Source organism: Aethina tumida, chromosome 2 (genome assembly GCF_024364675.1).
Source record: "Aethina tumida isolate Nest 87 chromosome 2, icAetTumi1.1, whole genome shotgun sequence".
Taxonomy (NCBI): Eukaryota; Metazoa; Arthropoda; class Insecta; order Coleoptera; family Nitidulidae; genus Aethina; species Aethina tumida.
The window spans coordinates 21,408,349-21,430,208 of record NC_065436.1 but is presented as its reverse complement, the minus strand read 5'-3'; the positions used below and the strand labels follow the sequence as shown (position 1 = coordinate 21,430,208).

At 32.5% G+C, this 21,860-nt stretch overlaps 2 protein-coding genes across 5 annotated transcripts in view; one reads left to right on the top strand and one right to left on the bottom strand.

Moving 5' to 3' along the window:
* Nucleotides 1-746: 746 nt before the first annotated feature.
* Nucleotides 747-21,860, bottom strand: part of LOC109598827 (gamma-glutamylcyclotransferase) — a 121,182-nt gene continuing 100,068 nt past the window's right edge. For 2 of the 4 annotated variants that reach the window (XM_049962626.1, XM_049962627.1), the window contains 4 exons: nucleotides 17,118-17,224; nucleotides 8,662-8,790; nucleotides 1,188-1,321; nucleotides 747-1,137 (listed from right to left, as the gene is read on the bottom strand). In XM_049962626.1, the coding sequence (XP_049818583.1) occupies nucleotides 864-1,137; nucleotides 1,188-1,321; nucleotides 8,662-8,739 (486 nt within the window). In that variant the 5' untranslated portion in view covers nucleotides 8,740-8,790; nucleotides 17,118-17,224 and the 3' untranslated portion in view covers nucleotides 747-863. The other 2 variants (XR_007547180.1, XM_020014744.2) reach the window with 2 other exon arrangements.
* On the top strand, nucleotides 1,516-3,626 carry LOC109598822 (E3 ubiquitin-protein ligase sina). Its single transcript, XM_020014738.2, has 2 exons — nucleotides 1,516-1,608; nucleotides 2,851-3,626. The coding sequence occupies exon 2, from the start codon at nucleotides 2,853-2,855 to the stop codon at nucleotides 3,606-3,608; it is 756 nt and encodes a 251-aa protein (XP_019870297.1). The 5' UTR covers nucleotides 1,516-1,608; nucleotides 2,851-2,852; the 3' UTR covers nucleotides 3,609-3,626.

Sequence of the window (21,860 nt, the reverse complement as noted above, 5' to 3'; positions counted from 1 at the left end):
GTATAAGTTGCATCGTACATGTTTCGAGACACACTAAATCCAATAAGAAGTGCCACTTTAATGACACATCTCATAACGCTCGAGTGGTGAATGTGGCGAAAACTAATATTGACAGTTCAATTTCGAGAGCGTTACGGGAAACCGGCGGAGCTTCTGCGTGTGGAGGTGTCGGACAGTTAAAAGTTTTCATTATCCTTACAAATTATTCATGACTTTCCCGATTCGAATTGAGATTAATGCCGAAACGAATATTAAATTGCAAACTAACCACATAAATATTATTGTGTACATTAAACAGGTATTACCGTCTGTAAAAGGTTGTTTTGACCCACGACCTCTCGCAATTAAATTCGAATTTGAGGGGCCGCAATTAAAATTGCATGTGGCCCATACAAAAACGAAATCCCGGACGAAGACAAAATGCAAATTAAACAGAGGTGAATATGAATAAGATATGCACACGGGAACGTCTGGTTGTCGTGACGTGTCTGCCCTGTCAACTCTCCAAGTTATATGGAGCAAATAACTGAATAAATGATAACTCTGGTTGCAGAGACGCATACGTCCTCGGAATTCCTAATTAACCGTATTGACTAAATTATTTATATCAACACAAAAGTGGTTAGAGCATGGAGGCATTTCCTTCGCAGTTGTGTGCGACAATCAATTTGCATTCATTAGTGCTCGCATATTGCGTGTCTGGGAGAAACCACTCCAGTTGTAGCCTTCACTTAAAAATAAACCAATTTTGCACGTTAAATCTAGTTTAATATCACAGTTTAATATTACATAGTTTTCTTGCATATCGATGTAGTCTGGACGGCGTTTTTCTGGTTGATTTCCTCACAATGAAGAACAAAAAGTTAAAACACACCATCCACGTCTTTCAGTTTCTCTCGCACAGGAATTGTTTTAAGCATGTTGGTGTACTTTTCTGGTAAATTGGCTTCTTCAGCACCTTTTATCACAGTTTTTAAATAACTTAATGATGGCCGTCTTTTGCAGGGCAAATTTTCTAAAGGTACTGTTTTGTGCGTTGTATTAGTTTGTACGTATGTTCTTGTAACTATATGGTCTCCAGATTCCAATTGCAGCGTCACATTAATGGGTACATATGCTAACTTTTTTCTGTGATATCTAAAAATACTACATTTTATAAATGACTCATACTATTGGTACTTAAATACTTCTCTAACTCGGGTAATTCACTGGCGTGAATTTTCCAAACCACTCCCCAAACTATTGTACCATTCGTTGGTACTACAGTTGCCATTGAACCTTTCCAGCATTCATTATAAGTGCCAAAATCCAAGTTGTAACCCTAAAATTGACATAAACAAGTGAAGTAATGAACAGTGACAATTACCTTTAGTTTGGCATTATCAAATTTTGTAGCACTCGGACAGTTTAGGCGCATTCTTTCCGTGACCAAAAGACTGCCATAAGCAAAATAAAAAAATGTAATTCTTGGTGCAACAACTAGAACAAAGTGACCGAAGACCAACAGTAATAATATGAATATCTTATATGACATGATAATTTTAATGGGCATGACTGATCAAAAAGGAGTAAAGTAATAATTACATTGTTGTGATTGTCAACGTACAGGTATTGTTTTAATGTACAAATTATGTCAAAGTGGTAATTTTCTTATTTATATTTTACGCTATATTCATGGCTGATAACCATTAAAACCTAATGACAAACGTGTCTATGCAACAATGTTGTGGCGATAAAAAAACGAGCATAAATTGTCTTAAAATAATGATACAAGTTTAGGTATGGGGCCCATAAAGTTACAGTTAGCTTATAAAAGTGAATAACGAAGACCATATAAAATTTATATTGCTTTTCCGTAACATTTACTACAAACTTGAACTGTTGGCAATATATCGGTGAAATTAAAAACTGTTTTAACGACCGAAGTTCACATAGGTAAAATAAAAAGCAAAGGCATTAACGGGCAACTTCCACATTCTCCTGGATAATTCGTTCCCTAGCCTTAGAAAATTAATATAAAAACGAACATATCCGGATGATATATCACAAATTATGTTTGGCCAACAATGGAATTGAAACTTCGGAAATGTACTCCATGAGTTATGGCGGTACTGTTTTAAATTACGGGTAGTCTAACAAATAAAAAACGGTTGTAAATACAATTTAAATCTTAATAGTAACAACTGCAACATACAAAATTACTATTATTAATAATTAATACATTAAATAATCAAAACAAATATACCTATCCGTTTTCTTCCACACACACTGAATAAATATTTGTCAGGTAAAATTGGTTTAACAATATACAAACAACTGTAATGTCAATCAAGATTAAACTTCTTTGTTTATAATAGGTACTTAAGTGACCCCCATTAAATACAATAATTATCGTTGAAAATATTTAAATCACATTATCTGTTCAATGAGTACTTGCCAGCAACCAGTCATTCGATTTTTAGTTCCTTGATGAGTTTATCAAACCGAAGCGGACATTTAATTGGAAATATCTCAATAGTGGTTATAAATATGCGTGCGTGATAACCAGTCACAATGTGAGTGATTCTTTAACCCGAGCAATCAGTAAAAATTTAAGAGGCAGAAGTGTATTTAACCTCCTTGTTAGTGTGTAATCATAGTTAAATATAGAAGGTATGATTATTCTGTTGCTGTAAACAAATACAAATATTTAAATTAGTAAACATTAGATGATAAATTCGCTAATAAATAATAATATTTAACTTTTATACATTTAATAAATTTACTTTTATGCCTTATAAGTATCTATAAATATGTTATTAATTATGATTAACTCTTACAAAAATACATATTTAATGTACACATTTTCAGACATGGACAGACAGTTGCTTAGAGTATCCGATTCATTCTTGGAAAACTTCTTCTGCGTACAGTGTCTCAAATATCTCACTGTGGGCCCTATTGGTTTCCACAACGAGGGTGGCAATGTTTGTGGACGTTGTCTGTACGTCAGAAAACAGAAGAAACCTCCATTCCTCGAACTAGATGGTGACCCCTTTGACTATGAGAACAGAATCCCTTTATCACTGTTTGCTTATGCCAGTTGTACAAATATAAGGTTTCCATGTGTGAACAGATACGACGGATGTAACGAATTGATTCCTTTCGTGGACATTGGCGACCACGAGGAGTCTTGTGTCAGTGAAAAGTACCAGTGTCCAAATTGCGACTTTCTTGGTGTTGGAAGTCAGCAAATACATCATTTCAGTATTAACCACAAAAATTTGCTGATTTCTAATGAGCCTTTTGAGTTGAATATTGGTGCTGATATTAGTTCTTCTTATTTGTATAGGCAAAATAATTATTTATTTTTTGTGAACGTTCAGTATGTAAAGAGTTTGAATCAATTTGTTTTTGGTACAACATTCCGAGGACACGGAAAAAAATTAGGCAAGATTTTATTATCTGTTTTCATACCGAATGCAAAAAAATTTGAGAAGATTTGTTTGAACACGGATTTACTCGAAATTCAAAAACAAAGGGTGATCAATTTTACAATCAATATTGGCACCTATCATATTAATGACGTTGATAAAATTTATTGTATTTACAAAGTAAGCATAGAATAAAGACTATTTTGTTCAGAATTTTTATGATAAACTTTGTACTGTATTGTTTTTGCAACATTTTTACTAATCTTTCATCAATCTTATCTATATGCATTTTTCATTCACACGAACAGAACCATTAAAAATTCTTATATTATATTATATTATAAATACATTATAAATACAGCCAATGTCTAAAAAAGTGAAGTCCACACTCAGATGATAGCTTTCCTGGACATTGGTGTCAGTGAAAAGTACCAGTATCCAAATTTCAACTTCTATCGTTTTGGAAGCCAGTAAATCAATTATTTCAGTATTAACCATAAAAAATTGCTGATTTCTAATAACCCTTTTGAGTTGGATATTGGTGCTAATATTAGTTCTTCTTATAGATAATTTATTTTATTTATTTTATTATCTGTTTTCATACCGAATGCAAATAAATATGAGGAGATTTATTTGATAATCTGTTTACTGGAAAATCCATAAACAAAGGATAATCAATTTTACAATCAATATTGGGAATTATCAAAATAATGACGTCAATAAACTGTATTAAATTTTGAGTCATAATAGAATAAGGACTATTTTGTTCACAATTTTTATGATAAAGTTTAGTAAAAATGTTGCAAAGACAATACAGCACTAAAATATACAGGGTCTTCCATTGCAAACAAAAAAGTTTTATGATGCATTGTTAGCCACATGAAGTCTTTTGGGTTGGATATTGGTGCTGATATTGTCCTTCTAATTTATATAGACAAAATAATTATTTAATTTTTGATGACGTTCAGTACATTTGAATCAATTTATTTGTGGTACTAGTTTTCGGGGACAAGTTAATAAAATGTATTGTACTTTGAGTCATAGTAGAATAAAGACTGTTTACAAAGACAAAATTAAACATAATAATGAACACCCTGAATAAAATTTAGGAAGATTAATTGTTTTGTATGTGTAATAGTTTCTGCTCGAAGGACCAATGTTTTGTATGTGCTGGACTAGTAAAACTGCCAAGTTTGTAATTTTTCTGTTTATTTTGCTCGGAGCATCTGAACGTTGTGTGTTGCTCTCGAGCTGACTTAAAAGTAAGTAACTTAAAGCTAATTCACCCTAACTAACTACGGGGAGGGGGTTGCGCATTAGACGTTGCCAATGTTGACAAATGCTCTAACATTAATGATACCTACTTATAGGATGGTCCTTTATTAATTTTATCTATTAATTATTCTTACGAAAAGAACAACAATAAATATTTTAATTTACACTAAATAATTATTTTTATGGTAAATAATATCAGTGAAAAGTACCAGTACCATACTGCAACTTGTATGGTCAGCACATCGATCATTACAGATTAACAACATGAATTTATTGATTTCTAATAAGCCTTTTGGGTTGGATATTGGTGCTGATATTAGTCCTTCCAATTTTGTATAGACAAAATAATTATTTAATTTTGTGGACGTTCAGTAAATTTGAATCAAATTGTTTTTGATACAAGTTTATGAGGACATGAATGAATATGAGGAGATTTGTTTGAACATAGATTTACTGGAAATTCACAAACAATAAATAATCAATTTTGCAATCAATATTGACAATTATCATAATAATGACGTCAATAAAATGTATTTCAGTATTAACCATAAAAAATTGCTGATTTCTAATAACCCTTTTGAGTTGGATATTGGTGCTAATATTAGTTCTTCTTATATATAATTTATTTTATTTATTTTATTATCTTATAAATTTATCATACCGATGATGTTTATGATAAGTTTTAACAAAAATGTTGCAAAGACAATACAGCATGATAAATATTGAAAACAACAAAGTTATTGATGTTATATGATACCCAAAATTAAACATAAATAACGAACAATGGTATAAAATTTAGGAGGATTAATAATAGCTACTTATAGGATGGTCCTTTATTAATTTTATCTATATTCATTCTTTATTCACATGAACAGAACAATAATAATTATTTTAATTTACTCTAAATAAAAAATGGATTAAATAATTATTTTTATGGTGGATAATATCGATGCAAGTATATAGTGCAAATACAGCTAGTGGCTGAAACAGTAACGGTGACATGATATTTTCATGAACCACAAAGAGTTTATGTCAGTGAAAAGTCCAAACTACAATTTTTTGGCCACATGACCTATGAATTTATTGGTTTTTAATAAGCCTTTTTAGTTGGATATTGGTGGTGATATTAGTCCTTTTATTATTATTAATTTTTGTGGACGTTCAGTACATAAAATTTTGAATCAATTTGTTTTCTGGTGCATTGAAAAAAGCTAGGCAAAATTTGTTTTTAATATCAAATGCAAATAAATATGTGGAGATTTATTTGAACATGGATTTACAATTATCATAATAATGACGTTAATAAAATGTATTGTATTTTAATAATAGAATAAATACTATTTTGTTCACAATTTTTATGGTGTCATAACTACATTTTTACTAATATTTTATCCATCTTATCGATAAAAATTCATGTATTCAAAACAATAATAAATATCTTAATTAATACTAACTTTAAAATGGGTTAACTAATTATTTTTACAGTGGATAATATCGGTGCAAGGATGCAATGCAAGTGCGGCTAATGTCTGAAACATTAACAGTTGTCTAGACGCCCAGACTCACATTCAAGATAACAAAAACGGACGGCATTAACTTCCAGCAAGTTTGTTAACATTTTGCGACCAATAAAACATTTAAGGGGCCGCACAAAGCGGAACACAAAGACAAATGTTTCGCGGTTCGCACTTTTAAGCGACACCAAACTCTTGCACCGCTCTCGGCCGGAGCGAATTTATCAACTTCTGCATTTCCATCGGAAAGCGTCAAATTTGCGAATATTTTACTTGTTCCGCAACTGCAAACAACAAATTACCAACTTTTATTCGTGACAAACGGATTTGCGGAAATCCTGCATTTTATGGGTCATACTTTGGGGCTAGAAACCATCCATTGTTCTGAGACTTGGTTTAATTTTACTTTTCGTTTTTGTTGTGTTAAAAACTAGTAGATCGTTTAATATTAATCGTTTCAATTTGGCTTTATGTTCGAAACGCAAAACGCCAGGATAAAGTAATAAGTAAAGTGGGAACGTTTAGGTTTTTATAAGCAAATCGATCAATTTGCACAAGCATTTTGACAGGACGAGATACATTTACGACCATTGGCATCATTAGTTGTCTGTGTTTCTCGATTCTTGTTCTTTTCATTTTCGTGTTTGGATGACTGGCATTCGAAGTTGAAAAATTTATATTTCAATATTCCTATCTGGCGTTTTTATCGTATAAGGTCGTCACAGGAGGATTGTTCTGTTGTTTCATAGGAACGTGTAAGCAAAAAGCGCCAATAAAATGGAATAAAAAGTGATTGATCGATTGCACCACAGGTCTTGGTTTGCACGAGCTGAGAGATTTATATGTATGCGGTTAGACAAAACAAGTACCACTTCAGTCGCCGCTGGAATTGCGGTGGTCTGTTTTATATCCGTCTATTGGAGAATATCAGATATACTGGCTACATTACCGGAAATAGATGTACATTTGTGCCGGCCATTGTGTGCCTCTTTTTACCTTACCTATAAATTGCATATCACTTTTCTCGTATCCAAGCCTTGAATTTAATTTATTGCCTAAATTAGTTTGCATAAAATAAACTAAAAATATTGTTGGAGCTGGTAGCCAATTAATATAAGTGATCAGAATTAAATGATAACGAGGAAGGATATCTTGGGGATATTAATCAAGCAATAAGGCAAATGAAGGGAACAATGAAACGGTTTCCTTCGTTTAGACATTTGCAATGGTTCTCCTCGGTTTTGACACAAAGGCGAGTTAATGACTCGTTATTATTCTAGTCCAGTTCAAACCTTATATTTTCTTAATTAATCGACCTAAGTCGAAACCCCTTTCCCTGAGATAATTTACATTGAAATTATGCCGTTTTGGATAATGGCTATTATGGCTTATCAAGTCAAAATAATTTTTATAATTTTTGTGTGACTGAAGTGTTGAATTAATCTGGAGTTGTTTCAATAAGATAATTAGTGCTCACAAATTGTAATTCTGTGTAATTGAAGTCTGTAGCAACGTACAGGACTACATGTCACAACAATACATTTAATTAAGGTTCATCCAAAAAATTAACGAATACAATTTTCAAAAGCCAACCTAAATAAGAACTAGTTTAATAACACGAATAATTTAACACGTGCTAAACAGAGATAAATTTTCCCACATTACAATTTCTGTGGGCTAATTGGCATCTTGTACCAATTTCAGGGTGTCGCATCGGTGGCAAATCCAGTGTTGAAATGAGTTACTTGGGGTAAACGTTGCTGAAATAAAAGCAAAACCGACGGTGTCAACCGACATGCAAGGGAGGCATTTCTGCATTGCTCAAGGGGAATCATATGTGATTGAAATTCAAATAGCTCTCCTTCAACTTCGACGATCGACGTCAAAAGTTTTGAGTAGAAATAAGACTTCAAAATGCGAGACAAATTGCATTTCACTCTGCATTGGTTTGGATTCTTATTTTTTTGTGTTGCCGTTATGACAGCTGTACGTCTATCGATATGTGTGGCCGAATAAAATTAGCTCCCGTTTCCCGGTTTGGGGGCGGATTAGTTACGAACTTGGATTCTAGTGCAAACTCGGTTTAAAGGAACAACTATTGACTTTAGTCTTCTTCGGAATTATTTGTGAAATTTTAGATCCCACACACACGTAACGTCCTGGTGGATTTCCAGACGCAACGAATGCGCTAAGTTTTATCTCACGTACCCAGTGACGGCAAAGTTAACTGCAGTTTTAAGGACCGACCGGGGGGTTTAGTTTTTAACGGATACGAAGAGAAAAACCGAAGCGAGAACGTCCGCCTTGGTGGAAGTGTGAGGGAAAACTTTCACGTTGGCCCAGTCGGTTTGATCAACACGTTTAAAAAGTTTAAATTGCCAGAAGAGCATGACGGAAATAAGGAACGGTTAGCGTTTAACCGACCTAGGAAATGTCCTAGGTTCACGCTGTTAACTTACTTTTATATAGTTTTTGGTTTGCCTCAAATGGGGATTTACCCTTGGGTCTGACAACGGTATTAGTTTCTTGAAGTTCATTAAATTAGTGTTTACAACCTAATACTGGCCCAGAAATAAACAGGAATCAACCTAAAACAAAATAAAAATATTAAACAATGTAAGAAAATGCCATTAAAAGATGCACGCCAAGGAAAAGATAATACAGGAATGAGAATTCCTTAAAGACAAGGAAATATTTGCAACAATTTGCATTTAAGAGCAGTTTCTTTGCGAACACCTCTGCAAAATCGGAATTGACTTAGCCTTTGTTTTAATAATTAATTGATGTGAAGCAAGTCCCTCTTTATGAGGGCCGCAAAAATTTCATTATGGCGTTCCTTTTATAACGTTGTTTAAGCCAAAGTTGGTGCAAAGATAAAGCAATTGGTTTCGCGAAACAGAAAACTCAAATTGGTCTATTACGGTTGTCTCCGACTACGGTTTAATGCAATCTCTTATTTGCTTCCATTTTGTTTTCTCTGCCCAGTTCCGCAGGCACTTTCAGACAATCACCCAACTTTACAAACAAAATAACTTACTTTGCATTATATTATCAATAATTGCTTTAGTTGGAGTTCATTATCTATTAAAATGCATTTAAATTTTTGATTATTGCGGTAGATAAAAGTGCACGAAGAGTAATAGAAAATAAGGAAGCCATGCATGGATGGCATTGAGAAGGAAAGCCCTCAGTCCTTAAGGCGTGTAGTCGGTAATAAGTAGCTGGCAGCTCGACGTAACAGTGATTTTGTTTGTCTTTGTAGTCTAGCTGGTACAGCGAACAAACAAAACAGAGGCTCCGCGTCAAAGTTTGAGGAAAGTGTCTTTAGACATTGCCAAAGGCTTTCGTACAATCTGCTTGGGTGTGCCTTAGTGAAGCACTGCTCTTTAATAGTCGCCTAACAAACCGTGAGGGGTCACGACACTAGACTATGACGGTGCCGGTGCGCTTACTTAGCAAATTATTCCCTTGCATTTTACTTTTCTTTATCTCAGCTAATTTATGCGTCAAAGGAAATTGTTTATTCTATAATGGTTAGATGATTTCACATTCAATTGAACTTCACAAACTTAATGACCTCTTGCTAAAGTTTTCATGCACCGGGTAATTTGTATTAAAATAGTCAATGATGTTGAACTAATTCGGAGCATCCAAAGCCTTCCAACTATTCCATTGGTTTCTTATTAACATTTCAGTCAATAACTAAATGCTTTGCTACTATTTTGACACGATTAAAAGAATTGTTTGTGGTTAAACTAAACTTTCTACTACCTTGGCATATTCTTAGGTTACTCCTTGCATCATACCGACTTTGTACAAGTTGTTGATGTGTAATGAACCTTGCTATTAAATGTGGATAGAATAAAATAAGTTCAGTAAACATAATGCGATATCATCGGACTTTCACGTGCATAAATCATCGTCGTATCTTTACGGTTTATTTGCGAGGACGTAGTCCAGGTGTACGAAACTTATCGGCAGCGGCCAACGTTTGCGAAGGCGACAACAAAATGTCGAGGGAATGGCACTTGTAATGAGATGACCGGCTGATATGCATGCATTTGAATAATGGGGTAGCAAACTTGACGGAAATATTAAACTTTCCGCATATAGAATTTTCATTTAAACTTTAATTAAATCACACCGGTTTTATTCTGTTTTATAAAGGCACCTTCTGTTTGTCGAGATTTTACAACAATCAATCCCTTTTGGGGTTGTAAAATATCGCTTCGGAAGTTTTACGACATTGTCGTTCATAAAAATTGGCGTTATCACGTCTGTTTAGTAAATCTTTTAATTAAGGCGCTTAAGAATGTTACCCGGGTGTATAGAAATAATGAATTAGCCAATAAATAAATTCCTGCATGTTGTTAATCCACATCGAAGACAAATGTGGATATATCGTCTCGGGTGAAATGTTTTTTCGAGCATTTTTCACGTTGTCGCTCGCACTCCCATGACCAGCGGTGATAAGTTGGTGCACCTGAACAGTATTTTCGCAAATAAATCGTTACACACGCCGTAAAGGTATAACGAATAAGAGCGGGATTTGGAAATGTGGCGCGGCCACGCCAGACTGATTTATATCTGCGTCTGGGGAAGCAACGGAGGCTTCGGAATTGCACTCTTGCACCTTCACATTTCGGCCATGTATAAATTGCTCCGCAGTTAAGGAGTATTACGCGGATGATTTACGACCGTGTCATGGAAACAAGGTGACCTCAGACGCCTTTTTGTCTTCCACGCAAAACACCGACTCCGCTGATGTATGAGTGTGCACCAAATTAATGGCGCAACCGGTAAGATTAACTAGTCGGTGTTTACGTTCATGCACCAGGATGCGATGGAACGGACGGCTTTATCTAGACACTTGCTAAAGCACAAAATGGTTTTCCATGTCTAACACAGCCTCCAACATATTTCCACCGTCGTATAAATCACACCATGAACTATCCGTGTTCGACACTGATTATCCTTATTTATTATGTAATAGGAGGCCATCAATGCGCAAAATCGATTTGAACTCTTCCTGGTCGACAGTAATCATCAGCTTCATATCGTAACGTATATTTCTTGAATTCATCTTTTCAAAAGTATAGAATAAACTTTAATTCATTTTTCATTTTAAACAACTGTATATACAGTGGTGGAAAAAATATGGAATATTCATTTACTTGTTACAAATATTACTTAATGTTTTCCTTCATCTATTGCACGTCTGAACAATTCCAATTTACTGCAAGATCGGTCCATTATTCATAATAATCATTATATTCACAGGTTTTTTAATAACAATCAATTTGATCTAAAAATAAGTATTGAATATGTTATTAATATTCGTAAAAAATTAACAATAACTCAAATATTTCAATATTTTGTGGGGTAATCTTTGTCTTCTCGGCATCTTTTAGGCATAGAATAAATTAATCTTGCATGCGTCAGCAGGAATTTGTTGCCACACATCCATGGTTTGAAGATGTTCTTGTTTACTCTTGATGTTTATTGTTCGGATGCGACGGTCAAATACTTCCTAAAAGTGCCCAACAGGATTTAGATCGGGAATCTGAGATTTCAAACACTCTCAATAATAATAGACGTATGTTTTGAGATCTTTGTGTTGTTGAAATATATAACGAAGTGGTATATGTATATCTTCCTCACCAAATGGTGTATTCCAGTATGTGTCTGTATTGAAAAAATTCAGAGTTCAATTTTATCAATATTCCATACTTTAGTCAAAACGTATCCAATAAAAAGATTTCAAAAAAAAAAAACTATGAGCGGAAATACTAGTTTATCGGATGGTAAACATATCAAATTTGTTTAATCATTACAACAAATATGAAAAATCATAAGAATAAAAATCAAATTTTTAAAAATATCTCTTACTTTTTTCCACCACTGTATATAGTTATAAATGTGATTTACAGACATACCCTATATATTATTTTTAAATTCTACGTGTACTTATAAATAAAATGACTATATTGTCCTCTATATAAACTCAATAGTTTTTGAGTTAATTTATTTCCAAAGTTGTCAGATTGATGGTCTATGAAATCACCATTTTTGACCCAAAAAAAAAAATATATATATATATATATATATATATATATATATATATATATATATATATATATATATATATATATATATATATATATATATATATATATATATTACTTCCAAGGTGTTCGTTATTTACTTTTTTGTCCATCTTTAGTTGATTGGATTTACATAGATTTCGATTACATCATTATCTATTTGTTGCGGCATAATATAATTAATAATAAAGAAAAAGAAATATCATATAATATGGAAGAAAATAAATGACTAACATTGTGGACTTCAGTTAACTTTAGGTAGACCAAAAAAATCGACTATTTTCTTAACTTCTGACACTGAAAAATTGGTTTTCAGACACCTTTAAAAAATTCTCTCCAAAGATGAGCTTTTAATTTTAATAGAAAGGTCAGTTTTCCATTTTTTCTTCAGTCTCATTTGACGAAATCCATATCACACCATTACTTGATCATACACAAAATTTCTATTTACATTTTTGTAGAAAATTGAACGCTTTATAAAAAATATATCTTACATTTTTTTTCATAACTTTTATCGTTTAGAAAACATAGGAAATCAAAGTTAGAAGAATTTACCAATATTTTTCTTTTAAATTTTATAACTTATACATAAGTAAATACTATAAAATGCCCAATATATATTTTTGTAGGAAATTCAACGCTCTGCAGAAAAGATCTCTTGTGGTTACTCTTACTATTTAGAAGATATTCGAATCCTAATGCATGTTGATTTTATTAGTTTTTTAATAAATATTTTAAATATATCCATTTAAAAAAATGAATTATAAGTTAATTCATTGTCTATTTCATAAAAATAAAATTATTTATTAAGGAAATATTATTATTAAATATATCAATAGAAAAGAAAAAAGTAAATATATTAAAACTCAGCTGTTAATTATTTGGTTATAGTTATATATTCAAACATTAGAAACTCCAAAAACTATTTATGCAATGTAGGAATATAAGAGGAAACATAGAAAAATAAATGGACAACAGAACTCTCAACTAAATTTGCAAATTTCCTATACAAAAAATATTTAATTATAAATTTTATAGAAAAAAATAACCAACTAAACCAATTGAAAATATATAAAATCACGATACTAATTTGTGATAAGAGCAAAATTGATTAGAAACAAAAGATAAAACATAACTTAGAAACTCTGATTCTGTCAAAATAAAGTCAACGACTTAAATGGATAAATTTAAAATATTTATTAAAAAAATTATTAAAATCAGTACGCATTGGGATTCGAATGAGAATATCTTCTAAATGGTTAGAATAATCGATTAATCACAAGAGACCTTTTTTATAGAGCATTAAATTTCCTACAAAAATATATGTTGGGCATTTTATAATATTTTCTTATCTATGAGTTATAAAATGTAGAAATAAAAAAGAAATTTTTAATAAACTTCAAACTGACCTCCGAAAAATTTTAAGATACCTACAAAAATATAAATAAAAATTTTCTATACGATCAAGTAATGGCGATATATGGATTTTGCCATATAGGATTAAAAAAATGGAAAACTGAAGGTGAATGAATTTTTCAGTGTCGGAATCGTTTTTTTTTTTGATAAATACTAAGTCATTATTATAAGAATATACATACGTGCAAATTCGTGATAGTTTTATTAATTAACAAAATAATTCCAATTAGCCCCTCCATTTAAAACGCAGAATGTATATGTGCATTAACTATTACGCTATATCTGCAATAAAAACATTACATTAATTCAATGAAGTTCACTTGGCCTCCATCGTCAAATTCAATCTTGTGTAAGAGAACTACGCGTAATAGAATGTAATGGTGCCATTTCAGCTTATTAGAAACAAGATTGGACCAAGGAACATTGTTAAGTCGGAACATTATCCAAATAAACGTCACCGTTCCGCGGATATTATTGGTTAATAGAACACAAGTAAATAAGTCGTCACACAAAGTCTGATATTGGATCTTGGAAAATACCTTGGAAAATTAATGTTATTTTATTCTCAACGTCTAGATTATGGAACGTACGCAAGTCGGGAGGCAGATGATAAATTTGTAAGTTTTCTTGCAGCATCACCATGTATGAATTATAACTTATTTCACGACGTTAACCTCGCTTTCTTTCTGCTAAGCGGAAAGTTCTGAAATGCGCCACGGTTGCAAATTGCTCGGTAACCAAACATATTTCACCATTCGTGTTATCAAAGTTCAACGCGGAATTATACAACATTTAGTTGCGGGATACCGAATTAATTTGGATGAAGATATGCCAAAATTATAGTAATAATCGTCCCGGATAAAAACTTTGGCTGTTCGGTTTCATTAATTGTTTATAACCTATAAAACAGCGCAAACTTCCATGTAATTTGCAACTAAGCTCGATTTTATGCAAATGCCCGACACAAACACTTGCAATTACGGAGCTTTTGAAAGGAAAGTTACTTTGAGAAGAAACATTATCCAGTTGGAAACGCATAGGAATGGCCGTCTTATTCCTAATTCTCGTTGTCAGAAGCTAGAGCCGTTCTCAAAGAAACTGGTTTAAAGCAAATAATCATCTCTGTAACTACAATATGCAGATTGTTGAGTTATATGAAGTGAATTAAAAGTTGTAAACACTTTTCTCCTTTGAACGGGAGCAGTGCAGTTGCAATTCGGGTATTTTTATCGAAATTTTACAGGGTGTTCTAAAACATTCATTTAAAATTAAGTTTATATTATATTTAGTTAATACTGATCAACTGATGTCCTAAACAATAGTTAATTCTGGATTATGGTCTGATCCCCTCTTTGATTAAAACACTTATTGACGCGTCGTGGCATCGATCTAATGGTTTTATTGACATTTTTTTGTGGTATCTCATCCCACACAAACTGAATATGACCTCTTAGTTCATTAGGCGCCCGTAGAGGGCGCTGTAAATTCCTTAAACGTCTTATCCCACTCATGTTCTATTGGGGAAGATCTGAACAGACAGTAAACTCACATGGGAGTTAACTCATTGTCCGAGATCTCTTCTAATGTAGAGATGAAAATAATGCTCCAAAACGTCATCCACATATCGTTGGGACGTCACATTGCCATTGATTCCATTCCTTTTCCCACTGATAACGTTCTGGGTGCGATAAATCCGTAGTCACCATCCGTAGACAGCAATCATCCTGTCCCTTAGAGCCAATAATCTAAGACGACGCTCTTGTTGCTCTGGGGAAGCTCTTGGTCTTCCGGAACCTCTTGCTCTACCTCTTCTGCCCTCTTCACTCCATGACAGCCAACATCGTATTACAATACTCACATTTCTGTTCAAATGCCGCGTTATTTCTTGAAACGAAATTTCTGTTTCATCCAGGCCCTCTATTTTATCTCTATCAAACTCTTAATTGGCTAGAATTATTTCTTCTTCGTACTCTAGGCATGTTAAATATTTGGTATAAATTACTAAATAAAACAAATTCTGACAAAAACTAAGTACACGCTTGTTTAAAATACCTTAAAGATATCGATTGAATTTTAATCATTTCTTATTTCACACCAAATTTTATGAAAATATATAAATGCATTTTGAGTGTTTCTTTACAGTTAGTATATGTTAACCAATGATTCAAAATGAAGCAATTGTTAACAAAATTGTGAGTGAGCAAAACATTTGAGTTCTTTGAAAGAACAAATAGACAAATAAAATTCCAATAACCTTTATAAAATTTAATTCTCTAATTCCTTTCCATGTAAAATAAGGTAAATTTATTGAAATTAAATGAATATTTAGTTAGTCCTTATAAATATACAACCTAAATAAGTTAAGATAAAGCAATTGTTAATATAATGGAAGGTATGTAACTCCATAATGTTGGACTTTTAGTTATTATGTTAACTTTTTTCTATAGTATTATTATTTTTTGTTAATTTAGATCTATGTAAATCCTATCAACTTTATGAAGTTTATTCCTCTGAAAACATTCCATATAAAACACAGTAAACTTATTCAAATTAAGGGAATATTTAATTAGTCATGATAAACAGTCCTTTCAACTTTGAAAGTTATCCTCGAACCATTTTAGTAAATACTATTCATATTTTATAATTTCCATTGAAATAAGTATACCAGAACTGGAAATTAATATTTATCTTATGTGATTGTCCCATCACTGCTAACGTTTACGTCTATCCCAAATGAAAATTTAAATGCCGTCTATTTTATACGTGCGAAAATACCGTTTCCCCACGAATTCAAACAGTTAAGCGTCTTAATGAATATTTCAAAGTCTCCGAATTAATTAACAGACTTGATTATAATACTATGAGATCATAATTTTAATTATCAAGTATAAAGAAATTAGATGGGCACTTTCAACTGACATAATGATTATACGGGCTAAACATTAATTTAGTCATGAAAATGGTCGCTACTAACTTTAAATGGACACATAATATTGATGGTGTTAATAACAAAAAATACTACGGAGTTTATTATGTTTATATAATATATTTGTATAAGAAATAGGAAAAATTGATTAATATATTTTTCAAATATTGCATATTAATAAATATGTAACATAATTGAGAGCCACCTTTTTTAAATGAAACCTTGAAGTAGAAGTATAGGTTAGTACTCCCGAAGTTTCGACGATGATAAAATGTCAAATATCTTAACGTTTCTCTTGATTTTCAGTTCTGGGTGAAGACAGCTCCTTTGTTCGAGCCATACTAAGGAGTCAGTTAACTTATGGCTCCTCTGTTTGACCTTTTCCCTGAATCTTCATGTTCTGACTCAAGAGTAGTGTTAAACATTACGTCTCCCTGTACACAAGCTTAATCATTAATCATATTCGTACCTAAAGTAATGTACGGGTTTTTGCAGGGTAAACCTGGTAAACCACCAGCAAGGCTTCGTTGTTAAGTACCAGAGTAGTCCCAGGTCTGCAGAACACCATTCCCCCACCTAAAAATATGAACATATTATATATTATTTTATTATTATATTATATAATATATTTAAAATAACCAGTTATTAAGTAAAATTCATTAAAGAAATAGTCTTACTGTACCTAAAAAAAGCATTACTTAATTGCGAGTCATTTGTAAAAAAGATCCGGAAGATTTTTGACAATATAAATAAAGGTTTGTCAGTGGCGACAGCATAATGCGGATATTCAAAGAGATTAATTGTTATAATGGTGATAATGTTGAAATGCATCTATGTCTGAGTCTGAGACTGGAGATTGTCGTCTGTTTTGAACTGACATGATTCATTATTTAAATTGTAGTTTAGAAGTTTGCAGCGTGGAAATTCTATACACTAGCTGACGAATTTATCACTATTAAACAAGAAGTGGGAGCCGACGCTCTTTGGAAAACTGGAAAGAGGGAATGCGAGAATAAAACTTACTTTTGTTAAATAGTTTACGGGATAACGAGTGTTCTTTTGTTTTCGTATTGTTTTATCTGTTCTTTAATTAAAATTTCCATGATATCTAAACGAACTGCCCGAGCGTCAGATGAATGTTGACTACGACGTTGTTTATTTATTTAATATTTCTACAATAGAGCTGGGAGGAACGATTCAGTCCCAAATCCCAATCAAATCTTGCGGCACACGAAAACTCCGACATTTCAAACTTAGACGGCGCCATTACCGCTTGAAGGAAGGTTTTCTAATTAATTCAATCTCTTCATACATGGACCCCCCATAGTAAGCCATAATCCTAAATTGATGTTCAGTGTTTTCCTTTCGATATTCAAATCCGGACGCGGTGCACCGTTCTAATGCTCAGTCTGTGTTCTCTTGTTTTGATACTCTCGAGTGCATTATACTCGGGCATGCCGTGAACTTTCAGCATGTATAAACAATTAAGAGGTTTATCTCTTAATTATAAATCGAGGCATAAACGTTCGCGATAACTGCTCTTGAATGGGGCTCTTATCCGTATACACAAGTAACCTGAGGTTCACCTAAAAACACCTTTGGCTTTTCAATTATTATACAGCAATTATACGATTTTTTTATTAAATTTTAATTTGAGATAATTAAAGCAAGTAACACCTTGTTCAAGGATAATCTAGTGTTGAAGTACAATTAATTATGTGAAGAGTAATTTTCATCGTATTCATGTAAAATTATGTTATAATAAAACTGCAAACTAATATACTGGTCTACAAATTAAAAAAAAATGACTGGAAAAAGGGATGAGTTTAAATAATTTGGATGCGTAGAATTCAAATTTGTCGTCAAAATACTATTAGGTCTAGTTATTTTGACACAAAGAACAAAATATTCTCCTGGAAAACAAAATATTTCAAATAAACCATTAGTTGATCCAAATTGTGTTCTAAGTCCACCACTGTATATAAAACTAGGTTTTTCAATCACTTTGTCAAGGCTCTGAATAAAGATGGTGCTGTTTTTAAACATTTATTAGTATTTTTTTCTAAAAATTCGTATGCTAAAACTAAAGAAGGCATATATTTGTTGGTCCTCAGATCAGTAAGTTATTTATGATTATTTTTCACAATGTGTATTGGAGAAAGAATCTGCAGAATGTAAATTTTTTAAAAGCATCATAGATGGTGTTTTTGAAAACAGGAAAAATGATAATACTACAGACAAATTGTAACTAAATTATTAAAATTTACATGCACAAATATCACTGAATTCATTTTTTGTATTCAATTTTCTCACAAAACATGGGTGGAATGAAAAACGAAAAGGATGCTCGTCAAGATTTAATGAAAATTGAAAGAAATTGTCAAGGAATTTGTGAGAAAAGTATGCTAGAAAATTTTTGCTGGACTCTAATTCGAGAAACTTTCCCAGACAAATACAAACGATGTTCAAATACATTCACTTTTGTAATTTTCTTTATTTGTGAATAAATTTAGAATTTTTTATTAAAAACATACGAAAGCTATGATATTTTATATTTCGCAAATCTGATCTGAAAACATAGTTACAGATTCAAATTTATTACCATTACCTTACAAACAATATTACCAAAGGGAAACAAAATAAATTCAAGACATTTTTTTCATGTTGACATGAAAAAATCAGTTTCTTCAAAGAATTGGTGAAATGAATTTAACATAAATTGGTAATATAATTAAGTATTTAATAGTTGCCACTTCTCTTCTTGCACGCAGGATAAATGAGTCTCTCATTATCGTATTACAAGAATCTTCAAAAAGTTAAAAGGAGAGTTTCACCTTATCCACTATTTGGTCTTCATGAGTTTATTATTTTACATAGTAGAGGCTATAATATAGTAATAAAATATAATAAAAATATGGGGTGTAATAGTGAAATTTAGCCTGATTTCTACTGAAAAGGTCCAGTTTTGACTTGCATAGAATCACATTTTCTGGACCACAGTAGGGACGTGTTTAAATTTAATTTATAAAAAAATATGGTTCTGTTTAAGTTAAATATCGTCTTATAGGGACAAAACTACACAAAAGTTTATCATACCCACAGTGAACCATGGGGGTGTTTCAATTATGCTGTGTGATTATGGACAGGGATATATTGTACTAAATATTGCGCAAAATTGTAACGGATTGGTTAATAGATCAAAGCATCGATGTTTTGTTTAACCCTCTCCAATTTCCAGATATCAACCCTTTAGAAAATATGAGAAGTCATATTTAATTCAAATTTGAGTTAAAAATTTTGTAAATTTGGTTGAATTCATCACAGCACTTCAAGAAGCTTGAAAGAATTTAAATTTGTATGTTTGCAAAATGATCTATAACACATGAGATGTACTAAAATTATAAATCAATCATTAAAAATCCCTTTTAAAATTAAATTTGTTGTATTTATCTTCAACTCAATTCCGAAAAATATGTTAAACATTTTATAGAATAAGAGTATAGTATTTTTTATTATACATATGTTAGCTTACGTCATCACCTTCACCGATGGACCGATGCGACGTGCTCACATCTATTTAGACTAGTTTTGTTTTATAAGCAAATCGAAGTATTTGTTTACATTTAATAATCGGGGCAGTTCTTAAGAAAGAACCAGGCAGTCAAGCTTTAGATGTCGAGGGTTAAACTACGTTTGTTGTAATAAAGCGTATTATTGTGAATTTAGTGTTTTAATCAAACTAAAAAGACAGATTAACAGTCGCTAATCTATCATCAGAAGTGGGATATCTTCTCGTGAATTATTTCCGGAAGAAAGGACCTAAAAAAATATTTTTTTTTTTTTTTTGTGTTTCTTTGTGAACGAACAATGGCAGACAATAGTGAAAAACGCGACCGCGCAGTGAGTCCGAACGTTGTGAACATTACCGAAAGTGTATCGGAGACGGACAATAATATGGCGTTGTTATTTAAAATGCAGCAAGAAAATAACAACAGTTTCCAAAAACAAATCATGGAAATTTTGTCGACAATGGCCAACGCCCAAACTACTCAAGCAACATTGAGGGTGACTGCGCAGACGCAACCTGTTTCCGCTTCAGTATCAGAAGGTGTAAGTGCCGCGGCGGCGCAGTTTCGACTTGCAAGTTTTGACCCAGATGATACACCGTTTACTATGGTTGAGTGGATGGATGATGTTACTAGGATCCAACAGGAGCTGGAAATATCCGATACTCTTATTGTTTTAAAAGCTGGTCATGCTTTACGAGGACGTGCAGCACGCTTTTATCAACATTGGAAACCTATTATTAGAGATTGGGCTTCTTTTCGACGAGATTTTGAAATTGCGTTTCCTGAGTTAGGTACTCCTGCTACTCGTATCAGAAATTGTTTAGCAATTAAGAGTTCAAGTTTTGATTCACTAGTAGAATACGGTAACGCCAAATTAACAGCAATTAGAAGATTTTATTCAGACTTTCCATGGAATGTTGTGTTAAGTCTTGTTGAATACGATATTCAAAACACAGAAGTGAAAAATCGAATCTCCTTGCTAGCTCCTACATGTGATTCTGAACTATTAAAACTGTTGGCTACCTGTGATGCGAATAAATTGAACGCTGGTGTGCGAGAGCGTGAATTGTCACGAAAACGACCGTATAGCTTTCGTGATCAGCGTTCGTTTCAAGGAAACTGCAGAAGATGTCAACGCTATGGACATAAAGCAGTGGATTGCAAAAATGCGGAAAAAATACAGAATATGTCGGAAAAGGTACAGCCGGGTCCTTCTGGAGTACATCAAAGAAATTTTTCGTCTGGCAACAACACCTCAGCAAATAAGAAGTTTTGTAACATCTGTGGAGTGAATGGACATTCAGAAGATACATGCTATAGTAAAAAACAATGACATGAGGCATCAAAACGAGTGCTCCTGGCAAAAAACACTCGTTTTATCCGTTCATTTCCATCAGCTACGGTTACTAACAATTCCATGATCAGTTCAATAGCATACTTAGTAGACACAGGTGCAGATGTCTCAATACTTCACGAAAAAATAGCGAAAGCCTTAGACTTGCAAATTCAACCGGATTGCCAAATACTGTCTGGTGTAGGAAATTGTGTTATGAAGCCTCTGGGTCGCAGTAGTGTTGTGATGTGTACACCAACCATGACATTAGAAATTGATTTTCTAATTGTGCCAGATGGATCAATTCCGG

Coding starts and splice junctions, on each gene's coding strand:
- LOC109598822 (XM_020014738.2), top strand. CDS start 2,853: ATGGACAGACAGTTGCTTAGAGTATCCGATTCATTCTTGGAAAACTTC.